Raw genomic sequence first — 15,852 nt, forward strand, 5'->3', positions numbered from 1 at the left:
AGGTGGTTTTCTTGCACCATACATTTCTCTAAAGGACCCCAAGGCAGGTGGGGACTGCATTTCATGTCTTCCTTGCCCTCTTTAAAAAGCCTCAAGGTATTCATGAGCTGGAATCATACAAACCCTACAGGTTCCATCTCTCTCACTCCGCCCCTCCCCTCTGATGAGACCCCTTCCACCTGCACTGCTGCCTTGGCCATCTCAAGAGCCTACCTAGGTCCTCCCACGGGTCCATACAATCTCCCCTTCAACTCAAAAAAGACAAAACCACCATTTTCTTTTTCAGTTCTCCCTGCTCCAAGGCCAAGCTCTAGGTCACAGTTTGTCCTCTGGCACCCTGAAGCCATTCCACTATTGTGGAGGGGAGGTGGTAGGAGGATGCCTCGTCTCTGCCCCACCTGAATCCCACCTGCAGGAGAGCACTATAGCCTGTGCTGTTTAACTAAGTGCATGGGAAGGAAAGAAAGCCTGAAGAGACAGAGACCTGTGCCTAGCCAAGGTGACCCCCTTTCCTTCTGAGCTGAGCTAAGGGCTTTTCCAACCCAGGAGAAGGCAAAACAACGGTTGACGGGCTTGAAGCTCAAAAAAAAGGCCTGCTCAGAATAAAGGCCTGAACTTTCCCCAAACCCACTCCTAGAAGAAAGAACACAGTCAGAAGCTCATGTTTGGTTCCATCGGTGATTTTAAGAATTTCATTTAGGCTACAGAGGTTCATAGGAGGACTCAGAGTTCCAGGCCCGCCAAGGAGACTCTGGCCTGAAACTGATTTAATCCCAGGGCAGTAAGGTGAGCAGCATGTAACCCCTTGTCAGATAAGGCAGTGGAATAAGGGTTGACACACAGAGGCCAGCACTCAGGCTGTGCTGCTCAGTAACAGTGAACTCTTCCAGGCACAGATGATGAGGGTCTGTTGCTCTCAGACTTGGAACATGAGAACAGCAACTGTTTCTTGTCCATTAAGAAAAAAAAAGCCAAATTTCTTCTCTGGGCAATACCCAAGCCCAGGGTACAAGAAGAAAGCTTCCTTACACTTTCAACACTCAAAGTGGGATTCCAAAAATCGTAACTACAAAACATGCAGCTAAGCAGGCTCTAGCAAGTCCAGAAATATCTCCACATGGTCAGACCACATGACAAATGTTGCTTTTGGTTGGTCAAACCTGGAGCTGGTCAGTGGCACAGCTAATTCATGGCATCCATGATGTCTTCCAGGCTTCTCTTGATTTTACACCAACCTTTAGCCAAACTTCTCTGAGGGCCTGAAGAGACTGGATTGGGAAGGCCATGGACACGCCAATAGACCCAAGACCCGTGCTAGAAAACAGAAGCTGGAACAGTGATCCAAAGCAGAAAGCCCTCTCCCTAGGGCCACCTAATGAAGGCCAGTGAAACGTAGGTGTGTTCTGCAGCCTCAGGCCCCAACAGAGAGGCATCCAAATGCCTTTCCCAGCTCAGGTTGCACATAGAGAGGACAATGAATGGAGTGAAAGGAAGGTGAGGCAGGGAAAAGTTTCCATCCTGGTTTCCAAAGAAAGCTCCTCAGGTAGGCAGAGGGTTGGGTAAAATGCAAAACCCAATGAATGGATGGTCAGAAAGCAGTTTTTAATTCTTTGTGGGTTCAAAACTGAAGTAGAAGGGCCTTCTGAGTCAAACAACATGGCAGCCTGGGCTATGAAATTCTGTTCTGTGATTTTGGCATCACAACCACGTAAATTCTCTTCACACCTCTGCTCCCACGAGGAAGGACTGCAGGGAAAGGCACATCACAGCAGCATTGCCCTGGGGTGGGTGGCTTCCCAGACCAGAGTTAAATGTCCCCATGCACAACCATGGGAATGCGGGGTCCCTGCGTTCAAAACTCCAGTGACAGAATATAGTCCCCAACCAGCTGCTAGAGACGAGAACACCCTCCAGCCTGCATGCTCAGGCCAGTGCCTGCTCCTTCCATACCTCATGAGTGACAGTCACAGAAGTGGTGGTAGCAGGAGGGCTCAGTAGAAGCGCTTTCGGCTCTGTTCCTGCCACTTGTTGTAGAGTATGATACCAATGACTATGGCAAATACAGAAAACACCAGGGAGAAAAAGACGATGAGGAAGAGGGCCAGGCCACTCAGGGGCGGCAGTGGAGCTGTCACTGAGGAAGCAAGAGAGAAGCAAGTCATAAAACAGGGAGCACACCCAATAGGGAAGGATCAAACTACAGGCTGTCCGGCCCCCAGTTTCTGACACCTATTTCTGGGAAGCCAGAGCTTAGACCCCGTCTTTCCAACTGAGAAACAAAGTGGCCCTCCTGCTGCTCATCTGTAACTTGAAGGGGAAAGGCAGATGCAAGTGCTCCCTACCCTTCAGAGGAAGAACACAGAGCAGAGACCACCCTGTGAGCTATGGGTGCAGCACTGCAAGCTCCTCCCCAGCTATGAGACCATTTCCCGCGGGCCCCTGTGCTCACTCTCAGGCAGCTTCATATTGTCCACTGAGGGCAAGAACACATCTCGATGGAGCTTTTCCTCTTCTGGGGTTCTCTCCACTGTCAGTTCAAACAACTTCAAGGAAATGACATCATGATTATCTGAAGAAAAATGGAAGAAGGATGACTTGTGCCACTTGAAAAAGAGGTGTGTTTCTTGAAGTCAGTATCTTAGTTCAAGCCTCTGATCCACAGCTAACCAGCAGTGACCTTGAAAAAATAATTGAAACCTCTCCATTTTGCAACTAAAAGTAAGGATGGGGAACAAGGCATATTCTATATCTTCTGTATTTAAGTTTTTATCAACAAGCATGCATTACCTGTATAGAAGATCCCTGACTTAAAATGGTTCGACTTACAATTTTCCGACTTTATGATGGTATAAAAGTAATCTGCGCTCAGCAGAAACCATACTTCAAAATCTGAGTTTTGATCTTTTCCCAGCCTAGCGATGTGTAGTACAACACTCTGTACCGAGGCTGGGCAGCAGCAGTGAGCTGTAGCTCCCAGTGAGCCACACAATCACAAGGGTAAACAACCAGTACTGCATCGTGTACTGTATTCCATACGTTACATCAGACATTCAACACTTTTTACAGTATAGGCTTTGTGTTAGATGATTTTGCCCAACTGTAGGCTAATGTAAATGTTCTAAGCACATTTAAGGTAGACTAGGCTAAGCTATGACGTTCAGTAGGGTAGGTGTATTGAATGCATTTTCAAGTTATAATATCTACAACCTACAATGAGTTTATTGGGACATAACGCCATTGTACGTCAAGACGCATCTGTATAATTAAAAAATTTGGAGATAAAACAAGAATTAAATCCCGTATGTTAAACCTTCCCGCACAGTAAGAACAGACAAAGTAGGACTGCAGCTTCCCCGCTGGTGAAGACCACACACACACACGTACAACAGGAGAAGGCAGCTGTTTAATGGGCCGTGGGCAGGGCACAGCTATGGGCATGGGATACACTGTCCTTCTAGACTATGCCTGTTTCTCTGTGGCTTCTTGTAATTGTGACTCTTAATCTCCCTAATAATTACCAGAGAGAAGATCAAGCAATTAGGGACTAGATTTCTCTCTTTAAAGTATCATTATAAACTTTTACATTTAACCATATCTGATGTGTTGCAATGCACTGAAGTTAGACTTTTTTTTTTTTTGAGACAGAGTTTTGCTCTTGTTGCCCAGGTGGGAGTGCAATGGCACGATCTCGGCTCACCGCAACCTCTGCTTCCCAAGGTTCAAGCAATTCTCCTGCCTCAGCCTCCCAAGTAGCTAGGATTACAGGCATGCACCACCATGCCCGGCTAATTTTTTGTATTTTTTTTTAGTAGAGACGGGGTTTCTCCATGTTGGTCAGGCTGGTCTCGAACTCCCAACCTCAGATGATCCACCCGCCTTGGCCTCCCAAAGTGCTGGGATTACAGGTGTGAGCCACCGTGCCCGGCCTGAAGTTAGATTCTTATTGATGCTCAACTCACCTGTCTTTGTCAAGTAGGAGCCTATTCAGTTTGGTTCCTGAGTCTCTTTACATAAACCCAGAAGTTTTTTATAACTTCCTTGCTTTTCTGGGAAGTTCCAACTTACAGATTTCCTACCTCAAACCTTGCATCAGCCATTTCTCAAGGAAGCTGCAGTTCCTTTTAGTGGGAATTGGTATTTAGAGACCACAAATCTGAGTGCTAGGGGTGCCCATTGCTACTAGGTTGGTTACTGACTGGGGCCTGGATTTCTGGTCATTTATAAGGAGAACATCCACAGCTGCTTGGACTGCTAGAATCTTTAGCAGATTCCCAGGTAGTGAAAAACTGGATTCGTCTTCTGTTGGAAAAATGTTAACTGTCAGAGCTCAGTTTAAACCATGGGACAGGATAAAAGGCCAGGGCAATGCTCCTCACACAATGCAGGGCATTAAAGCCCGGAACAGGTGGGAAACATCCTAACTTTCTCAGCAGTTTTCAACAACCCACTATACAACAAGAGGATGGCAACAAGAAAGACCTCAAAAGAAAGAAACAGCTTGCATTTAGGGATACCCTATGGGCAGAGAACACAGACTTACTAACTTGGGTATTCTCACTAAAGACCTAGGGCAAAAAACTTAGAATAAACAAAAAATCATTCTCTCCTGCCATTTTTGACAGTTGGGGAATTTCCATTAAAAAGTACTTCAGGAGGTTAACCCAGAAACCCGTAAGCTCAAAGGAAAATGTACAGTCATATAATGAGATTACATAGCAAAGATCTCCAGCCTATGCCTCCTATCCCCCTGCCAAGGCTAGATTTTTCCGACAGGTCTGGCCTGCTCGGTACTTAGAAACTAACTGCCAAAACTAATCTCCCTACATGACAGAAAGCAGATTAATGGTTGCCTGGAATCCAAGAAGGGGAGGTATACTGCAAAGGGGAATAATAAGGCTTTTGGCAGGTGATGGAAACATTCATATCTTAATTGTGATGGTGACTACATAGGTGTAAATATTTGTCAAAACTCTTCAAACTGTATTCTTCTGTTGTATGGAAAGCACACCTCAGTAAAGTTGATTAAAAAAAAATCAGATGCCAGAGTTTTAAAGATCAGCAGATTGCATTTTAAAAATCCAGATTATCCAGGCTGGGCTCGGTGGCTCATGCCTGTAATCCCAGCACTTTCGGAGGCCAAGGCGGGCGGACCACAAGGCGGGCGGATCACAAGGTCGAGATGGAGACCATCCTGGCCAACATGGTGAAACCCCGTTTCTACTAAAAATACAAAAATTAGCTGGGCGTGGTGGTGCGCCTGTAGTCCCAGCTACTTGGGAGGCTGAGGCAGGAGAATCGCTTGAATACAGGAGGTGGACGTTGTAGTGAGCTGAGATGGCGCCGCTGCACCCCAGCCTGGCGACAGAGCGAGACTCCGTATAAAAAAAAAAAAAATCCAGATTTCCAGCTTCTCTTGAAGAACTGGAAGATTTAGCCTCACTGAGCTGACATTTCCTTTTAGCTACAATGGCTGGAGCTCACTAGCTGTCGGGTTTTTCAGATGGGTATCTGCCTTTCCATTTTGCCACAAGAAGCATCTATTCCAAACTAGCTTTATCCAGAACAAATTATATTAATCAGAAGAAACGAAGTTCAGTTCCTTTTCTCTTCCCAAAAGATGTTATGATTGGGGCTAAAGCAAAGAGAGTTAAGTGTATAAACGAGAAGCTAAGAATTAGGCATAAGTAGAAAAAGAAACAAGAGGAGATGGAAAAGTAAAAGAACCAGGTGCTGTTAATGTCACGTAAGTCAAGAAGGCAAGAGTAGGCCGGGCGCGGTGGCTCACGCTTGTAATCCCAGCACTTTGGGAGGCCGAGGTGGGCGGATCACAAGGTCAGGAGATCGAGACCATGGTGAAACCCCGTCTCTACTAAAAAATACAAAAAATTAGCCGGGTGTGGTGGCGGGCGCCTGTAGTCCCAGCTACTTGGAGAGGTTGAGGCAGGAGAATGGCGTGAACCTGGGAGGCGGAGCTTACAGTGAGCCGAGATTGCGCCACTGCACTCCAGCCTGGGCGACAGAGCGAGACTCCGTCTCAAAAAAAAAAAAAAGAAGGCAAGAGTTTCAGAGTAATGGGTTAAATGAGTTGAGGAGGACAAAGGGTGAGAACGAGAATAGAGCACTGAATATGGCAAGGAAACAGAATGACCTTTCATGAGAATGGTGTTAGTGTACTAGCAAGGTAGAGCACAGGTCGCAGTCAGCATGTTAAGGAGGTGGACAGCTAGGAAACAAAAGCATCTGTACACACAACACATTCAAAAGTCTCAGCAAAAGGAGAGTCTGGGGTCAGAAGGACGGCAGAGTCAAGGAAAAGCTTTGTTAAGGAAGGAGAACAGGGAACATTAGTGAGTGGAAGGAGAGGAGCCTAACAGCAGAAATTAGAAAGCAAAGAACTCATGATACAGGCTAGAAGAGCCAGCTTAATGAAGGGACAAACACTGCTTTCTATTAGCACCAACCATCTTCTAGTGACAACTGTACTAGGAAAGCCTGGCCTGGGTTTTTAAGGAATGTGGATATAAGAATGCAGAAAGAGAAGCAGTCTTGAGGCACCTCCTTCCAGAGCACCACTCCTCTGGCTCTCCCCTGTGAGAGGCCTCAACGAAGCATGGGTATTGAGAAGAGGCCTCAGTCAGGGCAAACCAAGAGTGCACGTGGCAGTACCTGAGAGATCCCCAGTGATGGAGGAGGTGCCAAAGTAGTAGCCGCGGGGCAGGCGGACTCCAGGCACTTCAATGCAGTCCCTCCACTCATGCTTGCCATCAATATCCATCATTATCTAGAATAAAAAGAGAGATAAATCAGGGTCAGGCCATGGGAGCAAGAGCGACACAGCCCACACCACCATCTGGTCCAGGACAAGGACTCTCACCGTCAAATGCCTCTTGACATAGCGAATCACCAGGAAGGTGTCGTAATGAAGATTGCGGACAACGGCCGTGCAGCCTCCCAGCTCTGTAGGCCGCCCATCCCGCTCATGATCATAGCTGAGGGAGCCGTTGTTCACCATGGCTGAGATGTAGGGGAATACCCGCTGGGAAGCAGAGAGGGGGAAGCAGATGCTAAGGAAGAGCACATAGGAACGCCTGTACAAACAGCAACAGGAATTCAGCACATACAAGTTGAGCCCCTTACAGCAGAACAGGAAGCCACTCGACCTCATTGTCAGCAGCCCCTGAGAGCCCACATTCAGATGGTCTCTCAAGGGAAATGGGCCCAGGAAGCGACTACACTTGGTATTTGCCTTCAGTAATTCTCTTGGCTCCTGAACTGGGGTGGGCCTGAAATGGCCCCCCTAAGACGCTGGAGTCTGACTTGAATGCCCCAAGGTCACCATTTGGCACTTATGTGCCGCCTAATACCAGGGGTTTCCTTTTCATGTATATGTACCTATCTCCCCAACTGCCACATAACGCTTCTTGAAGAAAAAATTCATTTATCACATGTCTTCATATGTCTAAACTTCATCCCCATCTCCTCCCAACCATGGTTCTGCACACAGCAGGTATTCTGAAAATACCTGTTTGAGCAGGGGAATCTTTCCATTCAGGATAGCTCTTTTCAATTCTAAAATTCTATAAGCATATAAGGCTAAATGGATTAGAACTCAGAACATGGAACAGGGTTGCTGGATGGGCTCAGCCAGCCACAATGACTGTCCTTAGTCAAAAGACTTTCCAGCCCACTTAAGCCTCCTCCACACGTAACTTCTCTGAATAATAAGAGGGCAAGGTTCTCCCTTAAGAGGGAGAAAATCGCAAGTTTCCCCATAAGCCACTCATTTTCCCATCTATTTCAGGGGCCCTCTCTCCCCAGTAGAGTTGTAGGAGCAATTCTTCCTTAGAAATGGCGAACTAATCATTCCAGAACAAGCCCAATGCCAAGGCAGTGCAGACAGGCAGGGTGGTGAGGTGGTGAAGGGGTAACATGAGGCATGCCACTCCTTTGGGGAGTATTTGTCCCTTTGTCCCACATGGTTAACATGCAAGGTGGAGACACAGTCGAGACCAGAGACTCCTGAGACAACCACATGGACTTGAAACAGCAACAAATGTTGGATGGACACATGGGAATGAGGGATGCTCATGATGAGCCAAGAACTGAGTACCTGGACTCCTGGTGAATATCGCCTCTTCTGGGCCTGAGAGGGTCCAGCAGGTTATGATAAAAGCAAGAGAGGGCACAGAAGACAGGAGACCAAGTCAGAAAGACACAGCCACAGAAGAGCTATGACCCAGCTGTGATGGATGAACAAACCAACTTAAATCCCCAAACAGAATTTTAGGGTCCCTGAAGGGCATCCGTGAAGTCTTTGTACCCTCAAGATGATAGGCAAAACCATATGCACAGGTGCTTGTACATTTTTCTGAGGAGAGGGTCTGTTACTATATCAGATTCTCAAAGGGGTCCCCTAGGAAGACCGCTCTAACCCATAGAAGGTCCTGAAGCTTTTGGAAGGCACTTTATGAAACACATAGCAGTACGCTGTCCAGGCACGCCCCACTTATGTCTCTGGGAGTCAGTCTCAAGTTTGTCTGTATTTCTATAGCAAGGGGAAAGAGGAGACAAACAGGGCTAAATTCTTCTGAATTCAAGACGTCCTTTACTATCCAGGATCTCAGGAAACAGCTCCTGCCCAGAAGACCAAAATCCTGCCACTTGAGAGACTATGAAACTAACTCTAATCCAAAGGGATCATTTACCCTCTGAGCCTTATGGTCACATATTCCCAAATAACTATTGTCATTCTAACCTACCACACATAGGCAAGGAAGAAGCTCCATGGGGGTGTTGCAGAATGACAGATTTAGAAAATCATCAGGCGTGAGGGTATTAAGCTATGCTCCAGCAAACAGCCGCAGTTCTAAGCCATTGGCGACAGGAGGTACCTACACAAGCTCAGCTCAGCTCTGCCCTGCGGAACAGGTAGGCGAGGGTACAGACCTCAAACCCTTCACTCCTTTAATACAGTGAACACCTACTACAAGCCAGGTACTGTTCCAGATGCTGAGGGTCCAAAGAGAAACAAGACAGACAGGAATGGAATTAATATCAGAGTGGAAGAGACAAACAACAAACAAATCAAATGATTTCAGATAGTGAAAAATGCTATAAGGAAAATAAAATAGGTAATACAAGGGACCAGCGAGGGAACCTCTCCCTGAGGAGGCAATATCTGAGCTGAGACTCAAGTAATTAGAGGGAGTCCACCAAAAGATCTGAGGGCACAAGAAGCATGAGGGCAGCACATTCAAGGAACTGCAAACAGATGAGTCAGAATCACAGCTTGTGAGAAGAGGCTGCCGTGAGGCAAGGCAGCACCCACGGCACTGGGCTCCATGGGCGACAGCCAGGAGTCTGAGGCTGCAGTGCAGCTCCCCTGCCGTCCTCCTCTTAACGCCACTGGCAGAATTCGTACAAGACACAGAAAGGCAAGACATCAATCCGTGGATGATTAAACTGGCAGGAAGTTACTCTTCAACAACTACCATTTAGAACAAGGAAACGGTGAGCACGTTATCAAGCAGGCTACGGAAACTGGCATCTGAGAGAATGCTCATAATTTCAGTGACAATTAAGGAAAAGGGATTAAAAATGCCCTGTGGAGCTCTGATGAGCCCAAGGCTTGCTTCACTCATCACCTCCAGTAACCCTGATTAGAAGTTTAAGTTGCAACTTTAAAGAGATAGCAACGTGCTATGTTAGCTTGCTTAGAAAATAAACAAATAATAGAGACAGCAATCCTTAGCCTAAGGGTGCCTTACTATTCCCAAGGCTGGTGTGGACCCAGTTCCAGGTAACAGCCAGAGGCATGCTGGGCCTTGGGGGCACCTGAAGGAGCTTGTTAACTGCACATATACCTGGGTCCCTCAGTCAAAGAGTCTCATTTGTAGGGCTAGAGTGGGGTGCAGGATTGTTTTTTGTTTGTTTTTTTTGAGATGGAGTCTCACTCTGTCACCCAGGCCAGAGTGCAGTGGTGCAATCTCGGCTCACTGCAACCTCCACCTCCTGGGTTCAAGCGATTCTCCTGCCTCAGCCTTATGAGTAGCTGGGATTACAGGCGCGCGCCACCATGCCCAGCTAATTTTTGTATTTTTAGTACAGATGGGGTTTCCCCATGTTGGTCAGGCTGGTCTCGAACTCCTGATCTCATGATCTGCCTGCCTCGGCCTCCCAAAGTGCTGGGATTACAGGCATGAGCCACTGCACCCAGCCAGGATTATGTATTTTTAAAAAGCACCACAGAAGGCTGTGATGTGCAGCCAAATCGAAGAAACGCTGCACCAGACAGGGAGCCCCCACAGCTTTGCAACTAGAGAGAATCTGTCTACTTCGGCAACACGAGTTGGCCTTCAACTTTTAACCTCACATTAGTGTAAGTCACTAAATGCCATCTTATTTTCTACTCCTAGTCAAGAGTTCCTGGAAGTATTTCTTGGATAACCACTAATTTCACACAGGAGCAATTTTGTTTTTCCCCTAGAAAGCAGTCTGTAAGTCAGAACCAAAGATTGAAGAATCACACTGGTTCAGGCAAGGTGGTTTTATTCCTAATTTAAGAGTCACCAAAAAGGAGAAACTCTCACCTGTTTTATCATCCAAAGGATTGTTGTTTAAAGGGTGGAGAAATGTTTTCAACTTTTTGTACTATAAGACTACTTTTTAAAAAGTGTTTTTTGAAGACCTCTACGGGATAACTGTATCTTCAGCATATTTTGATGGAAAAGACACCTATTAGCTTGTGGATTTATGGATTCTAGGCTAAAATTCCAAATGGCCTCTGTAATTAGGGAGACCTGAGTTCTAACTGCAGTTATGTCACTCATAGCTGTGTAACCTTGGGTGGATTACATCACCCCTTTGAGATTCTATTTCCTCACTGTAAACAGAACAATACAAAGCTCACAGGGTTCATTATGAAGATGAAATGAGACATGCAAAGCATTTAGTACAATGTCTGGTATTCAGGGGGAGTCAATAAACATTCAATCAATGACTAGTGTATTTCTAGATACAAATATTGTTCACGGGTACTCATACATATATAAACACAAAGCCAAACATACATCTTTTAAAGCACGAATTCTCAGACCACTGGCTGTCATTAACCATTAATATTTCCAAAAATATTTTGGAGAGTATTAGATTTGGTTTCTTTTTATTGCTTACTAAAAATATTAAAATACAATAATGACAGAACAATCATCTATAATAAACATCATTTTACAAAAGGACATTTTAACACCGAAAGATGAGAGAGAACCATATAATTTCGTAATGAAACAACTGAATACATTTAGCACTTAAGAAAAAGAACTTCACTATTACGATTCTTGCACCAGTGAAAACTGTTACCAAACAACAGGAGTTCATACACTGGCATCTGGGAGCCACTCTTTCAGAGCAGTGTTTCCATCTCAAACCATACCATTGTCTAGTAAGCTGACCATTTGCTTTCTGGAACCCAGATGTGAAGAAAAGAAGGCAGGGAGGGGAGAGGAAGAGAGAAGAGAACTACAATGTTTGCAAAATGTCCCTTAGGAATCCACTGAATGGTGTGAATAATAGCTGGTGTTTATTGAGCACTTAGTCTGTGCCAGGTACTGAACTCAGTAATGAGCACTTTTGCATTTAATTCTCACAATCCTATGAGGTAGTATCAGTACTCCTCATTTCACAGGTAAAAAAACTTGTCCAGGGTAACACAGGCATTAAGTAGTGAAATCAGGATTTGAAACCAAGTATTCTGGCTCCAGAGCCCTGACTCAATCACTGGGATACACTGCTTTCAATATCTCTCAATATGGAAAAATGTTTCATATGTATTGTTTTTTTTTAAATCAGGTCTAAACAGTATGTACTCTGAAGCACAAACAGAACACTGAGAATAGTTCCAGATTAAAGGAGAGTAACAACTGAATACAACACAGGATCTGGGACTTTCTTTCATTATAAAGGACATATTGGGACAATAGGTGAAATATGAATAAGGCCTGCAGATTAGATAATGGTTTTGTTATAAATGTTAACTTCCTGATTTTGATCACTGTGCTGTGGCTACATAAAATAACTTTTTCTTTTTTAAACATACACACACACACACTTAAGTATTTAGGATTAAGGAGGCATCATGACAGCAATTTACTCTTAGTTCAGAAAAAAAGACACACAAGCACAAACACACACGCAAGACACATACACATAGACACACAAAGAAAGAGGTTAAAGGAAAGGATGGCCAGGTGTGGTGGCTCACACCTATAATCCCAGCACTTTGGGAAATGAAGGTGGGAGGATTGCTTGACCCTAGGAGTTTGAGACCAACCTGGGCAACATGGCAAAACCCCGTCTCTACAAAAAGATAGCTGGGATTGGTGGCATGCACCTGTAGTCCCAGCTACTTGGGAGGCTGAGATGGGAGGCTCTATTGAGCCTGGGAGGTTGAGGCTACAGTGAGCTGTGATTGTGCCACTGCACTCCACCCTGGGTGACAGAACAAAACCGTCCCCCCCCCAAAAAAAAAAAAAAAAAATTAAAATTAAAAAAAAAAAAAAAAGAACAGCCAGGCGCAGTAGCTCACACCTGTAATCCCAGCACTTTGTGAGGCCGAGGCAGGTGGATCACCTGAGGTCGGGAGTTCGAGACCAGCCTGACCAACATGGAGAAACCCCATCTCTATTAAAAATACAAAATTAGCCGGGCATGGTGTCATATGCCTATAATCCCAGCTGCTTGGGAGGCTGAGGCAGGAGAATCGCTTGAACCCGGGAGGCGGAGGCCACGGTGAGCCAAGATCGTGCCACTATACACCAGTCTGGGCAACGAAAGCAAAACTCTGTCTCTAAAAAAAAAGGACAAAGCAAATGTAGTAAAACATTAACATTTTCAGAAATCTGGGTGAAGAACATTCCAAAATTCTCTGTTATATTTTTTTCCCCCGAAAGGACCAACTTTTTTTTTTTTTTTTTTTTTTTGAGATGAAGTCTCACTCTTGTCCTCCAGGCTGGAGTGCAATGGTGCGATCTCGGCTCACTGCAACCTCCACCTCCCGGGTTCAAGCGATTCTCCTGCCTCAGCCTCCCAACTAGCTGGGATTACAGGCGCCTGCCACCACGTCCGGCTAATTTTTGTATTTTTAGTAGAGACAGGGTTTCACCATGTTGGCCAGGCTAGTCTTGAACTCCTGACCTCAGATGATCCACCCACCTTGGCTTCCCAAACTGCTGGGATTACAGGTGTGAGCCACCACACCCAGCCTGTTGTATTCTTACAACTTAATCAGAAGCACAAAATTATCATCAAATAAAGATTAATCTGAATCTAGTATTTACCACTCAATTTTTCTGTTTTTCTCATTTTTCTATATATCTGCAATTTTTAAAAAATTTAAAAAGGTTTTAAAAACAGTATTTACAACATGATGCAATGTCTTTGTTTTTAAAGATGTTTGTACACTTGTTTTTTCAGCATTTTCCAATTTTTCTGTAATGTATGTAAAAATAATTAACAAAACAAATGCCTTCTACTAGATGCTACTAGGTGTGAAGCATCCCCCACCACACCTCAATTTCATCCTCCCTGGGACCACTAGCGGAACACACTCACTTACACAGGTAGACCTGTCACTTTTCAGACTTTCAAAGCTGTATAAGCTGCTGGTCCTACAATAATCTTCATCTAGCCCTTTATGCAGAAATCCAGACAAAGAGGAGACAATACCCATCCTATTTAAAGTGAAAAGAAGATCAGTGAGATTCTTTACACATCACTAGGCAGCCTGAGAAGGCCCTTGCTCTGTAAGCCCCCAGACTCCCATAAAGCTATGCTAGGGGCCCCGTCCCCAGGACTCACAGCTTCTCAATTGGAGGACACAGAAAAGTGGCACTTCCAGGCCTGGAAACCTTCATATAATTGAATATCATCACGCTCTCTTAAGAAACTCATGGAATGATCTCAATCTCATTTATCTTAGTCTTCAAATCAAGTAAGTTGAGGACTTCAGTAAAGAGTACTCCAAAATCAGGAGACTAAATTTGAGGTGTGCCCCAAGCACTGACCTTTATAACCTACCCACCCAGATTACAAGTACCAAGTTTCAGAATACAGCCTATTATGTATGTCTTAATTTCACTGCTGACCATCATCCTGATAGTACGTCAATACTTCTTGTTAATGAGAAGAGCCATCAATTCTATAGAACAGGGGATCTTCAGATCTCCTAAAATCATGTCAACTCCTCTGTGTACGTGCCTCTTTCTGTGGGTCCAACACTTTAATGAGAGTCTCAAAAGGGTCAAAGCCCAAAGAAAAGAACTAACCCAGGGATAAGCATCCTCTGGAGCACTGGCCCTTGCTTTCTTCCTTTCTCCCTCTTTCACTGTCTCAGAAAAGAAACATATGTAAAATTCTCTCTGCCAACAGTAAAGAGACCACGTTGGAATCAGTGTCTTCATCAAGATAAAGACTTAAGGGGACCGAGTGTGGTGGCTCATGCCTGTAATCCTAGCACTTCGGGAGGCCAAGGGAGGAGGTCACTTGAGTCCAGGAGTTCAAGAACAGCCTCAAAACATAGCAAGACCGTGTCTCTACAAAAAAAAAAAAATTTTTTTCTTTTTTTGACACCACGTCTCACTCCGTCGCCCATGCTGGAGTGCAGTGGCGTAATCTCGGCTCACTGCAACCTCCGCCTCCCAGGTTCAAACAATTCTCCTGCCTCAGCCTCCCAAGAAGCTGGGATTACAGGCATGTGCCATCACACCAGGTTAATTGTTGTATTCTTTATTAGAGATGGGGTTTCACCATGTTGGCCAGGCTGGTCTTGAACTCCTGACCTCAAGTGCTGGGATTATAGGCATTGGCCACTGCAACTGGCCAAAAAAAGTAAAAATTAACCAGGCATGATGGCACAGCTGTAGTCCCAGTTACTCAGAAGGCTGAGGCAGGAAGATTGCTTAAGCCTAGGAGTTCAAGGCTGCAGTGAGCTATCACTGTGCCACAGCACTCCATCCTAGGCGATAGAATGCAAGACTCAGTCTCAAAAGAAAAAAAAGACTTGAGGAAAGTTTTTTTAACTGAATGGCATGGTATTGTTAAATTTTCTTCCAGTTCAAAGGAGGAAAAAGCAATCGTCACATCAAAAAAAAGTATGGGGAGTACCTCAAAGTATGGGGAATACCTCAAAAACGACTCCCAAGCTGTTCTCCCCACTCTCTAGCTGTTTCTGCCTCCCCAGGGTTGAGGCCCAAACATCTCACAGAAAAGAATGAAGGCCAAGACCGCAATGGTTACATTCTGTGCTCTCATTCCAGGAAGGCCTCTTCTCATTCATTACGCTCTGATTTCAACAGAAACACATTGTAGCTCCAAGATTGCTACTGACTTCCCTGTAACTTTTCACCAATATCTGGGTAGGTTCATGTGAGAAAGTGATGATCATCAGCTGATGACTTGATAGTGCAAGAAAAGATAATCAGGTTATCTTTACTTTTTTTTTTTTTTTTTTTTTTTGATTTTTTGTAGTGATGAGGACTTGTTATGTTGCCTAGGCTAGTTTCAAACTCCTGGACTCAAGCTATCTTCCTGCCTTGGCTTCCCAAAATGCTGGGATTACAGGCATGAGCTACTGTGCCTGACCACTGGTGATCTTTTAATCAACATTAAAAAATAACTACAATACATACAGGTGCGGTGGCTCACGCCTGTAATCCCAGCACTTTGGGAGGCTGAGGCGGGAAAATCACAAGGTCAGGAGTTTGAGACCAGCCTGGGCAACATGGTGAAACCTCGTCTCTACTAAAAATACAAAAATTAGCCAGGCGTGGTAGCAGGCACCTGTAATCCCAGCTATTC

The 15,852-nt window shown here is 45.1% G+C and overlaps 1 protein-coding gene across 9 annotated transcripts in view; it reads right to left on the minus strand.

Annotated features, from left to right (window-relative positions):
- Window positions 1-664: 664 nt before the first annotated feature.
- The window catches only part of LMAN2L (lectin, mannose binding 2 like), a 34,755-nt gene continuing 19,567 nt past the window's right edge, over window positions 665-15,852 (minus strand). For 5 of the 9 annotated variants that reach the window (XM_030828436.1, XM_030828437.1, XM_003281762.4 and 2 more), the window contains 5 exons: window positions 8,111-8,143; window positions 6,875-7,036; window positions 6,667-6,781; window positions 2,450-2,569; window positions 665-2,134 (listed from right to left, as the gene is read on the minus strand). In XM_030828436.1, coding sequence (XP_030684296.1) covers window positions 1,992-2,134; window positions 2,450-2,569; window positions 6,667-6,781; window positions 6,875-7,036; window positions 8,111-8,143 — 573 coding nt within the window. In that variant the 3' untranslated portion in view covers window positions 665-1,991. The remainder of the gene's footprint in view (window positions 2,135-2,449; window positions 2,570-6,666; window positions 6,782-6,874; window positions 7,037-8,110; window positions 8,144-15,852) is intronic. The other 4 variants (XM_030828443.1, XM_030828441.1, XM_030828442.1 and 1 more) reach the window with 1 other exon arrangement.

This window comes from Nomascus leucogenys, chromosome 14 (genome assembly GCF_006542625.1).
Source record: "Nomascus leucogenys isolate Asia chromosome 14, Asia_NLE_v1, whole genome shotgun sequence".
Classification (NCBI taxonomy): Eukaryota; Metazoa; Chordata; class Mammalia; order Primates; family Hylobatidae; genus Nomascus; species Nomascus leucogenys.